The sequence below is a fragment of the Atta colombica genome, unplaced genomic scaffold (assembly GCF_001594045.1).
Source record: "Atta colombica isolate Treedump-2 unplaced genomic scaffold, Acol1.0 scaffold155, whole genome shotgun sequence".
Taxonomy (NCBI): domain Eukaryota; kingdom Metazoa; phylum Arthropoda; class Insecta; order Hymenoptera; family Formicidae; genus Atta; species Atta colombica.
In genome coordinates this window covers 1,140,613-1,159,120 of record NW_017259245.1, presented here as the reverse complement: position 1 = coordinate 1,159,120, position 18,508 = coordinate 1,140,613, and the positions used below count along the sequence as shown (strand labels likewise).

General features: G+C 28.3%; 2 protein-coding genes across 2 annotated transcripts in view; one reads left to right on the top strand and one right to left on the bottom strand.

Annotated features, from left to right (window-relative positions):
• The first annotated feature begins 298 nt into the window (after positions 1–298).
• On the top strand, positions 299–9,305 carry LOC108685558. The gene is made up of 17 exons (XM_018190409.1): positions 299–434; positions 1,788–1,858; positions 1,970–2,108; positions 2,628–2,805; positions 2,954–3,088; positions 3,163–3,444; positions 3,677–3,914; positions 4,044–4,693; positions 4,916–6,117; positions 6,190–7,063; positions 7,331–7,457; positions 7,706–7,910; positions 8,003–8,183; positions 8,359–8,529; positions 8,602–8,754; positions 8,883–8,975; positions 9,085–9,305. Exons 1-17 carry the CDS (start codon positions 390–392, stop codon positions 9,303–9,305), a joined length of 4,965 nt encoding a protein of 1,654 aa, XP_018045898.1. The 5' UTR covers positions 299–389.
• Positions 9,306–14,647: 5,342 nt separating this feature from the next.
• Positions 14,648–18,508, bottom strand: part of LOC108685743 — a 38,052-nt gene continuing 34,191 nt past the window's right edge. The window contains exons 5-7 of the mRNA XM_018190706.1: positions 15,626–15,758; positions 15,353–15,464; positions 14,648–15,167 (exon numbers count right to left, since the gene is read on the bottom strand). Of these exons, the coding sequence (XP_018046195.1) occupies positions 15,069–15,167; positions 15,353–15,464; positions 15,626–15,758 (344 nt within the window). The 3' untranslated portion in view covers positions 14,648–15,068. The remainder of the gene's footprint in view (positions 15,168–15,352; positions 15,465–15,625; positions 15,759–18,508) is intronic.

The window sequence follows — 18,508 nt, the reverse complement described above, 5'->3', positions numbered from 1 at the left end:
TTATTAGATATATTTACTAGATTTATTAAAATATATTTTATAAATCATAGAATAAACAAAATTTTATCATTAATGTTAAAGAAAGTGAGTAATTTATTCGATGTGACTAGAAACATAATTAAGAAATATAATATTTAAATATCAAAATTGTAATATCGAACATAAAACTGATCGATGTAGACAATCGAATTTTGGACAGAGCACTGTTCGTTCCACTTCAACTTATTGCATTAGGTGCAGAAATAAAGAACAGACCTATAGTTTTCGTGAATACACCGTTCGAAAATTGACAGCGGGAAAAGTGTCGGTACATACTTGTTGGAGCAAAACGTGCAGAAACCGACCAATTTTTTCCTAAATCAATATTATCCGTTATTATTTAATATAATATGGATAATGATAGCATGAATTTTCATAATATCGTAGACAGTACCGTAAGTATTAAACAGAATGCATTTTTAAACAATTTAATTGTGCGAGGATGCATGTTGGAAATGTGAGGTTAGGTTAGGTTAAATTATAGCATTAAATTAATTCTACATACATAAAAAAATATTTCTTGACATTTAAAGAAAATTCTTCTTAGCCTGAATTGTATAAAAAATGTATGAAAATTCGTTAAGGCAATGTATACATGCTCTTGAAATTTTTAGACCGCCGGAAAATTATAGCGATCATGCCGACATGCCGGTACCGAGATCGTTTCGTCTTCCTGTGGATTTGCTTTTTATAATTGAACATTAATTGTGTATTTTTCATCTTTTCTCTTTCTCTTCAATGTTTGTTATTATAGCTAATATTTTCTGTTAATAAAGCGAAATAAATGTCTGTACGAAAGTTGATGAAAACAGAGGAAAATTCTAATGCAATTCAGTGTAGAAATAAAAGCTAAATCCTTAATCTTAATGTATTTGATTAATGAGTTCAAGTGTTTTAGCAGAAATAATTGACTATTGAAAAAAATTAAACGGTTATATGATTATTGGATGTATTTTTTATGTCTTTTGTTTTATATAAAATATAATTATATTTTCTAAAATAATTTAAAACATACTCATATATACTGTAAGATTTAATCTTAGAAAGATAAGCATGCTTACATTTGATGAAATTTAAATTGCATTTCTTAAATAATTTTTACAATATATTTTATATTTTACATATTTTACACATTTTAGTATTTGTTTGGTAAGATACAGGGTTTCTTAAATAGCAGACACTAATCATATAGCATTCCTGATTAAAAATCGTTAAAAATTGAATCGAAAAGTCTTCTATCATTTTGCAATTTTCGTGATAGTTAATGGTTGGGCAGCCGCATACGCGCTTATTCGGCAATATTTATAAATTAATATTTCGTCAACCATTCCGAAAATTGCAAAATTGACTTTTCGACTTAATTTTTAATTAGGAATAACGCTGTATGATTAGTATCTGCTATTTAAAAAACACCCTGTATATTATAAATAAAATGAAATTCAATATTATGCAAACATTTCTAATAGTTGCACCAACGTTGACTTTAAGCGGCTTAAAACTCTCCCTCTCTTTCAACTTCAAAGAGAGAAAATGAGAGTTTTGAATCTCTTAAAGTCAAATTAATGTTGATGCAAATCAGGTTTCAATTAAAAAAAAATTAATATTTTTAAAATATATTTCCAAGCCTATGAATAACTAGCTAAAGATTAAAGAATATTTAGTAGCGCATATATTTAATTTTTTTTTCTGCTTTTGTCAATTGTGTATTTTTCAATCATTTGAAATATGATTTAACAAAAAATTTTCAGGAACATGATTATAAAGTAAAGAAAACGAAAGAATCAATGTTGTTATTGAAACAGAAAATGTGCAAAACAGAGTAAGTGTTTCTTAAGTGTTTCTATTTTTTTATTAGATTAATTTTTTATTAAATTAATTTTGATATACTATCAATATCATGGAAAAATTAATAAAATTTTTACTGTTTCAGTATTTTAATTAAGCAATATACTCAAAATATGAAAGAAGTTGAAAATTTAAAATCAAATTTGGAAATCGCAAAGAAAGAGGCCAAACACATAATATCCGATTATTCGTCCGCCAAGGATGAGATAAGGGAGTTAAAATGTGTAAATAAATAATTCTATTTTTGTGAATATTTACTTTGCGTGAATAAGCAAATTTCGATCACAATTAGTTCGAAAAGTTAATCTATTTATTTTTGCATGTTAACTGACACGCTTTTTTATTTTTTTGAAAAATTATTGTTTTGTGTCATCGATACGTGACAAGTGCGGATTTTAGTGCAATACAAAATTGACAATGCATAAATGTATGTATTTTTGTAGTATGTAATTATTTATAGTATTAGCTTTTATTTTCTTTAAATTCTTTTTAAGAAAATATTGGCTATAACTTTAATTTTACATTAGAGGTTGAAAATGTGAATATTATATCTCAATGAATAATAATTAATTATGAATAAATAATTTTATTTTATATATTATATTATATATATTTATGCTAGTTTGCTCATATTGGCTGTTTATATTGATGTGAATATTCTTGATTAGATTTTTTTATAAGTATCGTTCTTTATTTTAATTATTATTATATCTTATACATTAATAATATTTTTTAAATTTCAGAAAATTGTAAAATATGAACAAAGCAATGAAAAATTAACGAACAAAATAAATGACTATAACATAAATATAGCTGCAGATAAACAGAGTATACAACAATTAACATGTAAAATAAAAGAACTGGAAGAAGAACAATCAGCTAAAATTATGGAACATAATTTGGACAAGTCATCCTTCGAAGGTAACGATAAATTAAATCTCTTTTATATTGTATTATTTCTGTTATTTCTATTATCTGTGTTATTTCTTATGTATATATTATGCGATATATACAAAAATTAAATTTGTTTATTATTTATGTCTAAATAAGATTTATTCTTTGTTTACAGATAAAATTAAAGAATTGGAACATGAATTAAAAATGTTAAAAAAGGATGATATATCAACTGTGACGAAAAAAGGTGGTAAAAAAAAGGAGAAAAAAATAATTTCTACAGATGTTGATACGTCTAAGCAAAGTATAAGTCAGTACAAAAGAAAGTACAAAACTTAAAGCACTTATTTTTTTATTGTTACTTATTATGTGAATCATTTATAGGTATAAAATCTACTTCAGATATTGGTATTAATGTATCACTGTGTAATATTGAATCAAGCATAAAATGCGAAGTACGAGACCAAAATATTATGACTGATGAATTTTATCACACAAAAAATAATCCACATCCATTGTTTTGTGAAAAATGTGAAGCTCATTTGTCCCCAGAGTTGACTCCTGAAAAAATATTCAAAACTATGGTTGCATGTCCAAAATTAATTGAAAAAGATTTGCCTCCTTCACCGAAAAAGATTTATTCGCCGCCATGTCATTCATTATCTAGTAAGTAACAGTAACTAATGCAATGTCATATGCGTTAATCATATACATGCTTTTATTGTATACAAGATGTCCGGAAAAAAGCTATATCAACTTATATAACTTTTTTCCTTCTTTTTGGGTCCCGAATCACTTCCCGAATTATTGCGGGCGATTTTCCGATACCCTGTATAATATATCTATATTACATTGTATTATTAGATTTATTATGTTTACATCTATTTTTAATTTTTAGATACCTACCTGGATTTTACAAATAGAAATGAAGACTCTCTCTCTAAAATATCATCTATACCTCATCTATGTCCTTATAGCCCATATAGTGATTCAATAGCAGGCAATATAAAATCACAATCGGGGAGGTCATCCACAATGACACAAATTTGCGAAAATGTTGAATTAAGAAATACGGATATTTCACATATACCACTTGTAACCAATATACCCAGTAATCTCAATGCAATTCCTACCTTGTCTCAAAATAATAACTGTGCAAGGGAGCATTTCTGCTCTGATGATTTACTAGTTAAACATTCTATATCTATTAAAAAAATGAAAAGAAAAATCCAATCATTAAAAAGTAAAATGAAAAAGTTTCGAAGATTGAAGAAAAAAATAGATACTAATTCTCGTTGTCGTTGCGTTATGAATCATAAGGATGATATCTCGCTAAATTCGAATCTAATTTCTTTAATCTGTAAAGGTGTAGCAGAATATTTCAATGAGAAAAAAGAAGCATGTCCTAAAAATGAGCGAGATATCGATTCGGAAAAGTGTATTTGTTGCTCAAAAAGGACAGAGCTAAAAAGGAGACAATCATGTAATGCATATAAAAGCATGTTTTCGAAAATTGAAAATTTTGATGAAAATGAACGAGTACGAGATACATGTTGTGATAAAACTGAGAATGCTACGAATATTATTGATGTTTTACAATTTAATCATACATCTAAGAATATATTGTCGAGTGTACATAAGAATTCATATTCCAATATAAATATATCCAGCACATCTCTTAATGACATTGAAATCGACAAAGAGTTACTTCATAAGCAAAATACATTGCATTCAGTAGAAGTAGTACCTGTTGAAAATAATTTTACGATGTCACGTTTAAGCATTGACAAATTATATGTAAACAATGATATCTTAAATAAAAATAATGTAGTAGACGCTAACGATGTAGATAATCAAACTGAAACTGGAACAATGTCCTTGTCTAACAATAAAAAATCTTTGGATCATGCTGATGGCAAAACTATTGACATTAATACAGAGGAAAATAAAATAATAAAAAAAGATGAAATTATACATAAAGATAAGTTTAATGAAATATATGCAAATGATAATATCTCACATAAAGATAATATAGAAGATATCGATATGGATAACCAGAAAATTGGAATGATATCTTTATTTAAAGATGAAAATTTTTCTGATTATACTAAAGATAAAATTATCGACATTAATGCAGAAAAAAATAAAATAGAAAGAAAGGGCCAAAGTGTGCATAAAGATCAAGTTGATGAAATGTACACAAGAGATGATTTCTTAAGTAATCATACTATTGATATTCAGATAGAAACTAGAAATATATCTAATGAAAATTCTACTGATAATGGCAAAATTATTGATATTAACACAGAAAGTGAAATGAAAAGAAAGAGTCAAAATATGCATAACGATAAGATTAGCGAAATATATGCAAGCGATGATCTTTTCGGCAAAAATAATGTAAAAGCTATTGATATGGATAATCAGATAGAAGCTAGAACAATATTCTTATCTAACGATACAAATTCCACTTATCATGCTTATAGTAAAATTGACGTGAATGCAGAAGAAAATAAAATAAAAACAAAGGACCAAAATATAAATGAAGATAAACTTGATGAAATACATGCAAGCGATAATCTTTTAAGCAAAAGTAATGTAGAAACTACTGATACGAATAACCAGACAGAAACTAGAACAATACTATTACCTAATAATGAAAATTCTACTATTGATGGCAAAATTGTTGATATTAATGCAGACAAAATTGAAATAAAAAGAAAGTGCCAAAATATATACAAAGATGAGCTTAAAATAAACACAAGCGATAATATCTTAAACCAAGATAATGTAGAAATTGTTGATATGGATAGCCAGACAAAAACTAGAATGATATCTAACAATGAAAATTCCACTGATCTTGCTCATAATAAAAGTATCGTTATTAATGTAGAAAAACGTAATATAATGAGAAAAGGCCAAAATATACAGAAAGCTAAAGTTGGTGATCGCTTATTAAAGAATTTACGAAATTTAAAGAGAAAGAAGCAATCAATTTCGCGTTTAAATAAGCAAGAGAATATTAAATCATATTCAGATCACAATTTTGAAAATCTTGAATTAGCAAAAAAACCGCGAATTGAAAACGAAAAAGAGATTAATGACAGTTCATTAAATCATATTAAAAATTTGAAAAGAAATTTAGATATACAAGCAGAGTCCACAAATAAACAAACAGATGATAAATTATGCTCTAACCATTATGAACCGAAAAAAGTACGAATCGCACATACTCCAAAAATGTCAGTTCATCAATTGAGCGTCAATAGAAATAATTCTACACATTGTACGATAAGAAATATAGCTATTTTAGCTACTTTAGCGATTCGACAAAAAAATAATGTAAATCAACAATTAAATATTGACAAGGATAATTCATTAATTGAAAGCAAGAAGAATCCTATAATAAATAAGAAATGTGATGAGGAAAACGTTGTCAAGTCTATCGAAACAAATAGTATTGACGAAAGACTTGTAAACGAAAAAAATTTAAATTTGATGAATATTGAAAATTCTCTTCAAAATAATGATATCACTCCACCTGCTATTAATATTGAACATGCTGAGCTTGCGAAATGTGATGATGTGATTGAAGATACAACCAACAAAAATATTTCAATAGATAGAGTAGTAGGAGAGACTTTGAACAATAGTGACGAGTCGAATGTAGTACACAACAATATTGTAAATGGTACAGCGAATAATTTAAAACTTGAAAAATCAATTTCATTGAGAACACGTGTTATTACCCGCTCTATATATAAAGACTTAAAACATGACAAAGTTAGTGAAACATTGGATACAATTAAAACTAGAAAAGAGATGTCGCCAACCGCTGAATTGGAATATGCTTCTGAGATATTTGGAAATAAGAGTCACAACGATCACATTTCAAATGATGAATCATCGGTTCTATCTGATCGATCAAACATGGAAGCAACACGAAATGAAGATTACAATACTAGCGGAATATCTGACGGGACTGTTGCAATTCCATGTTCACCATTATCGAGAGACATCAATGAAATGAATAATGCAAGAAACATACAAGAAAAAACTTGTATTAGTAATAGAGTAATTAAGATGCAGGCTATCGAAATAAAAACTCAAAATAAAAATCTAGTCATGAATCAACGAAATAAAAAAATGGAACTTGTCTTTGTCCCTCATAATTTCGAGGAATCTCAGGCGCCAATATCACGATTATATAAATATATTAACAAAAAGAAATGTACCAAAAAACATAAATTATCATGTAAAGAAATAAAATACGCTTATAAGATAACAGGTATATTTAACAAAAATATGATTTCAAGATATAACTTTTGAAATGAATAAAAAAACAATTATATTTAGATCTAACAATCTATATTCCAGGTTTCAATAATTGATATAAACATAAATATATATAAAAATTTTATAAAAAGTATATTTCAAAATATATTTTTTCTTAAAGAAGTTTAAAAAAACTCTTAGTTTTAAGTGCTTTCTCTTAAAATATACTATATTTTAAACAAGATTATTAATTTAATTCTGTATATCACATATGTTTTAGATAAATTTGTAAAGAAGCAATTACGACGACTTATGAATAGTGATTGGAAAGATTCTATATATGATTCCATACATGACGATATAAAAGTAAAATTGAAAAATACTTGCGGACCTCGTATCATAGCCAAGTTAGTATGCCATTTTGTGACTTTTAATATGTAAAAATGTCAGATTAAGTTACATATATTAAAGGTATTATTTCATTATATTAATAGAGCAGTATATAGCAAACAATTAGTTCCCCAATAATTCAACATTTATCTTGTTTAACTACAGAAACATTAAAGCATTGATTAAAATGAAGCAATAAAATTAGAAGTTTGCATATTAAATGAATAAAAAGAGGAAAATAATATTTCTTTTGCGTCCATTTTAGATGCATAGTAGAGTTTATAATAGACGAAGTCGATCATACAGAAGCTTTGGATAAATCATTTACTCCCCCAGCACCATTGATGACGAAATTTGAACAGAAGATCGTAACGTTATTATTCGATTTAGAAGCATCGAAACCAATGGTGATTTATTTCGTACAAGCTGCCATCGAATTTCATATGTTTAGACTTGATAGTGATGTGAAGGTATATTTTATTTGTCTATAATAGAATATAACAATTTAAATCATGTTATGATAACAACTTTTCAGTTTTAAATTATTAACATTTTTATGTAGGACCCGATTGATTCGCTCACACGGATATATGTCGTTCTGTCACGTATTCAGAAGGATAGAGAAAAAGTACGCATGATGTGTTGCAGTGCTCTCTATTGCATGAATCTGAAATCAATAGCTGTTTTAAATACAATATTAATGTGCTGGTCTGAAGTTCTTCCGAATGCTGAGACGAACAAAGGTATCATATACATTGCAAGAAAAGCTAGTTTGTCAAGAAAAACAACAATAAATTCGATACATCACTGACATAGTAATGAATGACTTCAGCTTTAATCATTGAAATTGTGCACAAAATTGCATCGTTTATGTTTATAAATGTATATTGTTTAATGTATATTGTTTAATTCTTCCAGAAATATTATCAAAATGCATAGCCTTTCTTATCAACTCACTACATATTAGTACCGATAAAGACCGAATATTAAAGAAATTAAAGCATTTAAAATCATTGGTATCGAGATGTCATAACTATACTAGCGAAACAGTAAATGATATTGTTAAGGAACTTATGACTGCTCTTAAAGGTAAACATATTTGCCGCATCGCACATTTTTTTTTCTATTATATTAATTAACTGCAAATTATATTTTGTTTAGCTAAACGGATCGAGGGTTTGGATACAGCTATTATACTTGTTGCAAAGCGAGAAAAGGCACAATGGACATATAAAAATATTATTGAATCTGTTCTATTACCAATGATTATAAGTAATCAACATCCCTGCATATACAGTGCATTTTCTTTACTCGGTAAATTTTTTAAAATTATTGTATTATATTATTATTAAATTATTATATTATATTATTATATTATATTATTATATTATATTTTTGATGAAGGAATACTAATGTATTCGATATTATATTATTACTTACAGGAAGGCTTTTGCGCGCATTCCCATTACAAGATAAAAATCAAATTGTGCACGACATCTCTGAACAGCTCTGTGTCCTTATCCAATCTGGCCAAGGTAGTACATTCATTTTTCATGTGTATGAAAAACTAATTTTCAACACACCGATAACATATATGTTTATATACACACTATACATATATAATCTGATTAATTTTTTAAATAGGTTCACACGATCAACAAGAAGGCATAATATCTGCATTGCTCAGCCTTTCAAGACAAAAATTCGATGTTATATCGTGGCCTGTAATAAAATGGACGCCGAGTAAATCTTTAAGACCGATTGTCGACACACAACTGCAGACGTTCTTACATACACGTACTTCAAAATTTTGGAAAGAATATTTACAGAAAAAAAATATTAAACTTATCCAAAGTAAAACTTGAAGTTGATGAAATTAAGTAAGTGTAATTTGTTGTTAAATCTTTGTGTAATCAACAACTCAATGCTAACAATAATATTTTTAATTAATTAAGCAGAATTACAATAAGAAATATGTTGATTACGAACATAACGTTTAATGTTCAAAATTTGAAATACCAATTATTGTTTGATTTTAGCGAAGTTATAATACTTATAGTTTATATTTGATGATATAACATGTAGTTTTATTTCGCTGTTGTCATCTTGTTTGTCATGTTTATCTAATATAATTATTTAATTTTTCTATTAATTTACACATATTATAATATATATTTATTTTTTAAATGTGGATTAATTTTCACTCTTAAATTCTGTACAGTTCTGCTTGTTGTTAAAAAACCGTTTTTTAGTTCTAGTATTTATAGAAGAAAATTACATTTTATTTTATTATAAAATATTAAAATGTTTTCTTTTTATTTAGAACAAATTGATATTTCCTCTTGTAAAAATATATATAAATATTATAAAATTAACGCCTTTATATTGCTTATTAATTTTCACGTAATTCTTCTGTTAAATATCTCATAATATCAAATAATTACTCTCTGATTTTCATTTAAAGATTCGAAAGACTTAAAAATAATACATCTATACATTGTGTGGCCGAACTAAATAATAATTTAAAGAAATGAATAAAACATAATTAAAATCAATAAAATCATGATAAAGAATTATAAGTATATAAATAACTATTTTGTAAGTACCAACATCTACTATTGGATTTGACTAAAATTTAATACATTTTATATTCCTTAAATACAATGTTATTCAGTGATAAAATGAAATAAAATGAGATATTTGTATGATTATAACATTTCGATCTATTTCATGAGCAACACATTGAATTAAATAGCATTTCTGAAATAGTATTGTAGAATAAACATTAACAGTAAATCATTTCAATTGATATTATTTTACTTTAATATTATTCGAAATATATATCACAAGAATCTCGCCGGATGTGTATATATTAGAATATCAATAAAAAAAAAAAGATATAATAAAATGAATAAATCGCGTCAAACATCGATCACGTGATTTAAAAATTTTCAAACAAGAGAGATTTTATAGTTTTTATTTTAATATAATAATGATAAAAGTAATTATAGTAGCAATAATAATAAATAATAATAATAATAATAATAATAGATAATATTTAACATATCGTAAGTTTTCATTCACAGAGCACGCTAAGTTAGTACATGTACAAGGTTTTTTTACAAAAATAATAACAATGTTTTGATGCAACATTGCCGATCGATAATATCTCTCTTTTTACCTTTGTTAAAACGTTGTTTAGCAACTTTCAGATCAATTCTTAGCCATTTCCAAATTAACTGAATCTTTGGTATATTGATGTCGGATAGCATATTATAAAAGTTTGGTATATCTAATCCACTATTATCCACCATCATAAAATACCCGCAAGAATGAGCATAAGGATTGTCATTTCTAAGAACCAGCCATCGGAGAGTGACGCGGAATAAAGATTTGGGAATTTTGAATAAAATGGTATCATTTAACAGAATAAAAAATTAATGGCCGTAAGCATCAGTTAATGTTATTGCTTTCATATTGACTAATCGTTATAACTAAATTGATCAACGAATGATATCACAATACTATTGCAAATGAAGTTTCGTAAAATATTGTTTATTCTTTATTTTGATTTTTAGCAATTTCATGGAGTTGTGCGCCAAAATTCTAACTATGATAGTATATGAAAATCGATAAGAAATTTGGAACAATAAAGAAAATATATGTCATATATAATCGTATTTTATGATATATTGAATCGAAAATAGTCAAATTTTTTAAATTAAAAATTCGCACTTACTAATAATTATTAATTTTGAGTAAACTAATTTTGAGCAGCGTATACATCTTTCGTTTGACTATAAGAAATGCATCGTTTAATAGTGTTATTTCATACATCTAAAATTACAATTAACTCAACATGATATAATTTAAATAATGCTATTTACTTCAACTATATAGTAAGAGATAATTATCGATGGTGCGCGAAGGAAACCGCATTTATATCATGTTTTTGGATGACATTTTGGTGTCGTTTTTATATTTGTGTGTATTCGCACAGAATACAATACGCGATGTTATCTGATGTAATAAAATGTCATCTGTATGATACACTAATTGTATAAATTATTACCCTCTCAAAGCTGGTTATCATAATGCTTCATTTATCATCTCTGACGACAATTTACAAGATACAAATCATAATAAGGCTCTCGTTTGATTGGTTTGGATTCGGCCGAGTCAAGGAAAAGCATTAGATTAGTGGAAATACTAGTTAATCATCGAATGACATGAAAAAGAAAGGTCTTAAATTCAAGATCTCCGCATAGATTATCTTCAATTACAATGTCATACGCTAATGTTCCAGCAATAATTTTGTTGTGTGTATTTGTTTAGAATATGGAACAATTAATATTATCATTTGATTTGGAAACAAAAGAAAACATATGTTTAAAATATAGGACAAGTGACAATTTTATTATCTGGAGACACGGTAGTGTCTCAACGCTAAGCCAAGTTTAGCTATACATGTATGTATACAATGGAAGTATTAATTCCAAGATATTATAGCGAGTACTTTATTAATAAATTTTTTAGAAATAGCATCTTAAAATTAGAAGCAAAGGCCATTTTTTTTCTTTCATGCCATCCGATAGTTCTGTATTAAATACGCATTCTGGATTTGGATGTGACACAGTGCACACAATCACACATTCTATTTTCAGCACTCGTTTCGATACTGTGTATTTCATACATTCCTTTTCACAAACAAGTCCTTATTAAATAGTTTTATTGAAATAATAAGAATAATTTCTAATAGTAAACAAATAGTCATAATTAATTACATTAGTTAATAATAATAATAATAATAATAATAATAATAATAATAATAATAATAGTATACGTATTATTATTATTATCATTATATATTACGTAATATATATAGTAATAATAAATTAGGAACCACGTACAATATGAAATATGGGAAATTAAATTAGAATACATTTTGTTAATGAGGACTATTTATAAATAATAAAAATACCATCTGTATATTCGCTTTTATAAATGTTTAGGCCACGCTTTCGATTCTTACATTAAGTTTTTTTTCTCTTTCTCTTTAGCTCTATCTTTTTGTAGTAAGCAGAAATCTTGAGTAGTTTGAATAGAGAAAGCCGTTTGTTGTCATAACTAACGTGTCTCAAAGCGACGAGCGACGGGTGAGTGATTAATATGAAAAAGATGAAACAAAACAATGTTTGGAAGCTTTCCTTTTTTATATACTCGAGAGTATCTACAAATATACAAATTACTATCGTCGTTTAATGTCTTCAGTACCTGTTCTGTCACTCCATTAGGTATGTTTCCTTTTAACAAATTATATAATTATAAAAATATGCATTCGGTTTTTTTTTTAAGCGCAGTGCATCATGGTACGATGAGGTATCAGGCTGATGGAACGTAGTAATACGATGTGGCGAAAACATTGCTTTTTATAATTAATATAGCTTACGATCCGAGATATATTTAACGTAAAATAATTTACTATTTACAAGAAACTGAGACAAAATGACAAGAAGGCCCATCTTTCTGTACGCGATGAAATATCTCCAAATATACATATCAATTCCACTCTGTTGCATTATTAACATAATATTTGTAATACTGCATAAACTGTAAAGCAATCTGAAAGTTGGAAAAATTTTGAATAGAGAAATGAGATGTAAAAGAAATTATAAATCTGGTAGCAATTGTGCATGTAATCGGAGACTGAGCCTTTTATTTAAATAAATAAATAATGAAACAAGAGAGAATGATGCATGATCAATATAATTTAATATTAAACATAGCAATTTTCTTGATTTTACGAAACAACAATGCCGGCATTTTATTTTTTATTTTACGTACGAGATGAATATTAATGAGAAATGATATTCGAAATTAATATTTGAAATTATATATGCGTATATCATTCAATATCGAGATAAATAGGACGAAAAGTATTCTTTGAATTTCATATTAACTCTCATCTATGCAAACAGATGAAGTTATTTAGTCGCAGTTTTATAGGAAATTAGCAAATTATGATCTGCGCAAAGTCATTGAATTTATTATTCTACCGTATTTGTTGCTTTATCTTGTAATAATAGCTAACGGTGTTTTTAATTCCAGTTTTTTTTAAATTTTTATCGCTTTTAATTGCAGATATGGAAACGAAAATTAATTCACTATAAGTACGTCATTTTTGTGTGCCTAAGATTTGGTAAACGATATTTCGCATTATAGGAGCAAAACGTCTTGAGAAAATATTTGTCAATATATAACAGTACAACGCCGGATGGCGATCTGACGTCAATAGACTTTCTAACCGATTAGTAATAAATAGCATCTCTATTATTAGCGGCAAAATGTATTTCATATGTGCTTAGGGAACTATTGCTTTCTGGTAAGACATCGGATTTAATCTAGATTTAAATCTTAGATATTTCTACGTAAGACACATATGTTCATTAACCCTTTGATACTAATAGTACGTTCCATCGCGTTCACGAACATTCTTTGGAAGAGCCTAGTGAAAGTATAATGTAAATTACTAGATCTAATCGCAATGTATTAGACCTCTGCGACGAGAATATGAGCTATTGTAGAACGTATTTATGTTTATATATTATCATATGTATCTGGAGATATATCAGATTAAAGTCTTTTACGAATAACAAAGTTAGGATAAAGTACAAGTAGCATACGTACCAAGAATCAAAGGTTTTACCTTGTCTACTATCAGCGCTTTGCAGCTATTGATTTCTCAATGTTTTACAAGATTTTGTCACTAGCGTGTATCAGCGTCCTGCGCTCGTAACACGGTTAGCAATTGGACGACGCTCATCGCTAATTTTAACGAGAGAAATACACAGACAATTTTCTTTCTCTCATTCTTATTTGATCTTACTTGATCAGGTGTACCACAACTATTTGCTTTCTTACAAACGAGAGTAGAAAGGCACTACTTTTACAACTGTGTGTGTGCGCGCGCGCGTGTGTATGTGTGTGTATGTGTGTGATGCGTGTATTGTTTTTCTTTCTTTTTTATTCGTTGATGAGTGATGACAATAAGACGCGATACTATACAAACGTTTACATAAAAACCAACATTCAATGGTCGCGAATCTGTCACTTTCACAGAAGAATCTACGGAAACGTTTCGTCCTCGAACGTTATTCATGCGAAGTCTTGTTCCACTTTTAAACTTTTGGACGTAAGATTCTTCGTGAATCGTCCATCGAGATGTAGAAGGAATACACAATAATCGACGAGCATTAAACGTCTCTTCGATCAAACGGAGTACATGAGTGCGACAATACGGGGAATGTCTTGATATTACGATATAATAATCGAAAAGAGCCAATATTGTCGTGCCGTACGTGTCATCAGCTTAGAAATCGTACTTGATTTATGTTCGTTTTTTTTCAGCACCGCGTTAGGATGGTCAATCACTCGCTGAATCAAATAGTGGGATTATTTCCAATACGTTCGCTAATAAAGGCTACTAAAGGCCGCTGCTGTCGAGATATTTCAAACTACCTTCAACTAATCGAGTAGTTTATTCGACGATCTTTTGTACGTCTCGAGTATCGCCGATAACGAATCCTTGCAGCAAAACATTGTATATGGACGACGCGTCACGTAGTTCGCTATTGGCTCGAGGGCTTATTCTCGCTGATGGATGCCATCCTCATCGATTCCGTTTCTGGACAATTCCAATTGGGCATTCTCGTTTGTTCTATCGTCGCCTAAGAAAAGATATTTCGAATGATGTATTATTATTATTGATTGTCGCGAATTATTGGAATCTGCATTTCGCATCTAATCAACATTAATATTTAGATAGAACTGTGTGACACACACGCACGCACGCACGCACGCACGCACGCACGCACACACACACACACACACACACACACACACATTATCTTACCGAGTTGTTAGAATTCTTGGCCATGAAGATCATAAGAGAGCGGCTGCGGTTGCTAAACGGCCTCAGCTCCGGATCTCGGCCAGGACCATCCACCGTATCGACGCAGTTATTGCTGCAATGAAAAGAAAAAAAGCTGAATGTAATATTTACTGTGAGTCTGAATCTGTACCACAATAAGAGAGTTGTGAATTCCTTCGAGAAGTCAAAGTTGTGATCGAGTTCTACTATAACTAAAATAACGAGAAATAATAAATAATAAATAATATTAATTACCTCGATCGTAATTCCTTCTGTTTTCGCTTACAATGGATATAAGCCGCTATACAAATGATAACGACGAGGAATACTGCTATTGTGGCACCGCCGGCGATGCTGGCTGTCTCCAACATTACTCGTTGCCGTGAAGCTATAAAAAAAATCATTTTTATTTCCACTTTGTTAAATAATATATTCGGAAAAGAAATAATATATGATACTTCAATACTTATGCGATTTAATAATTCTATTTACTTTAATTATATTTTGGTAACAAAAAAGAAGTTCCGTGAAAGACTTTAGTTTTCAAATTACAAATGTTGTTAAATACGATAAAAAGTGTGATATTTTTGTCTAGAGTTTGTCAGTAATATACAATAAATTGAATTAATGATATTAATATGTGATTGAAGTTTGGAGGAGCGTTCGTAGAGCGAAAATTAAATATAAGCTCACAGTGCCCACATTGAAATAACAGACAATTGAAGATATCACTCATATATACATGTGACCGAAAATTTTGTTTATGTCAAGGCGTTTCAAACGAAAATCTAAGTACGAATAAAATGCCTGAAATTACTATCGATTAAAAAAAATAATTCATTGAGATCGTGTACCCGGAAGCGCTTCGAATAATGGCGAACCGCCCGATCGGCCGTACGTGCGCTCGCAAATTTCCTACGTTTGTCCCTGCGTCCAGAATCAAAATCTAAAAAGTGTTTATATAATGTCTGAAGTCTAGTGCACACACGCCATGCGTAACGTCCCAAGAGACACCATTTATGCTGGTTGCCGTACGCAAAAATTGTATTTGCCAAATTATCAAAATGCCTACATTTTACGAAATTTAACCAAATCCTCTCTGGACATGATTTTTGCTGTTAAATATTATTACGGATACAGAGAACTCCCTACAACTACAACACTGTTGTGTACTCTAGCTAGAAAATGAGATTGACTTCTGACTATTTCTATTTATTCCTTATTCTTATTCCTCACTCTTTCAGACGTCACAGTAAGTAAGTAGTAGTAAATAGTAACAAATGAATACAGGCGTGTCGTTCTACTCCTTAAAAAAAACTTATGGGGTGGAGAAAGGTGCTCGTGAAGGTCTGACAGTGAGCGTCATTTTCTCGTTGAACAGCGAATTTAAAATCGAGCATGAACGTAAATGACCCCCATATACGCTCAATGCATATTTGTTGTATAAATAAGAAAATGATTATTCGTGTTATTTGATTATTTTTATAAGTAAAACAAACACATACATATATAACAAAAAAAATTTTTATTTAGTGTTATCTTACAAGGAAACACAACCAATCCTCCTCCGATTAAAATGAGCTTTTATATGTTTTTAATATGTTGTTCTATGGACAAGAATAAGAGATAAAGAGATAAGAAAATAAGAGATGTATTTTTTTATATTGGTTGAGTTGCATCTTAAAGAGGTGGAAACCTACCTTGGAAAAAAAAAAACGAAGTGAATATCTTCAAAAAAACTAAAAGATATTGAAAAAATTTTCCAGAATGTAAATTGAATGAACTTCAAAAGTACTTTATAACTATAGTAAAAAAAATTTTTTAATTTTTATGTCGAAAATTAAAGAGTATTTTACGCTGAAAATAATGTGTATTAAAGTCACGCTTCGAAAAATTATTTTTCAGATAAGAATGAAATCGTTTCTATATACACGTTCCATATTCATTTCATACTGCGTTAGCTGCGTGATGAAATAGCGATGAGGATAAACACAATTCGTTACAATGCAATATCAGTACAGTAATGACTATTGAAATAAGTTTTTTTAAGTAATAAGTACCAACAATAATAGTGACTTTATAAAATTGCTAAAATCAGTCAAATCTTTTGAAGATATATAAAAGAATGTACGAAATATTTTGGACAATTAAAAACAAAGCATGAATAAAGAAATTATTATGTTTATAAAATTTTATTCATTTCATTTTCATCGTAGAGCAGCTAATTCCAATATTTAATATTGACATGAATAATGTATTACTAAGACGTTGTGTCTTATTAGTGTGATGCTATGCAGAAAATAGATTTGCTGACGTATTATTTTGTTTGTACTTTGTTAACGTGAAAAAAGTAATTATAATGCGTCTTATTAATGCAACGCTATGTAGGAAATAGATGTGTTCCTATGTGCAATAGGCTAGTAGCATAAGCGGCACTGATTGTGAATTGTACAGTGGATTGATACTGTCAACTTTTCAATAGAAATAACGTGCAAATGTGGTGCTTCTTATCAATTTAAAATAAATATAACATGCAATTGTAAAGTTTACAATATAAATTGAAAGTAACGTGCAAATGCGATGTTTCTTATCAATTCTTAACAAAGATACTTATTTCATTATTAATAATTTATTGCATTTGTCAATAATTTTTGTTTTTCATACACTTTTCTTTCTACTGTTGTTAATGCACAAAGAACATTCTAAACCCATGTAAACTTGTTTATTTTACTTCACTATTAGGAACGTAATGCTCCAACTTCCTGTAATGAACAAAGAAATCTTCATAAAGGTGCCAATATTAATTCATGATTAGATTCCGAAACTCGATTTCGAACTTATGGTCAAGGACATTTATTGGAATTTCTTTGAAGATCAGAAGTTAATCAAAGAGATTCTGCTGAAATAATATCACCAAGATCTCACGAAATTTCGAAGATTGAGGTAGATAGGCGGAAATTATTTATTAGTACATGAGCAAAATATTAAAAAATATGTTTTTGAAATTGTATTACATAAATTGTATTACATATTTATTTTTATATTTATAGAATATAAATTAAGAAGTAATGCATTGGCTATACTTTTTATTAAAAACAAGTAATTTTTGTGTATATTATTATTATTATTATTATTGTA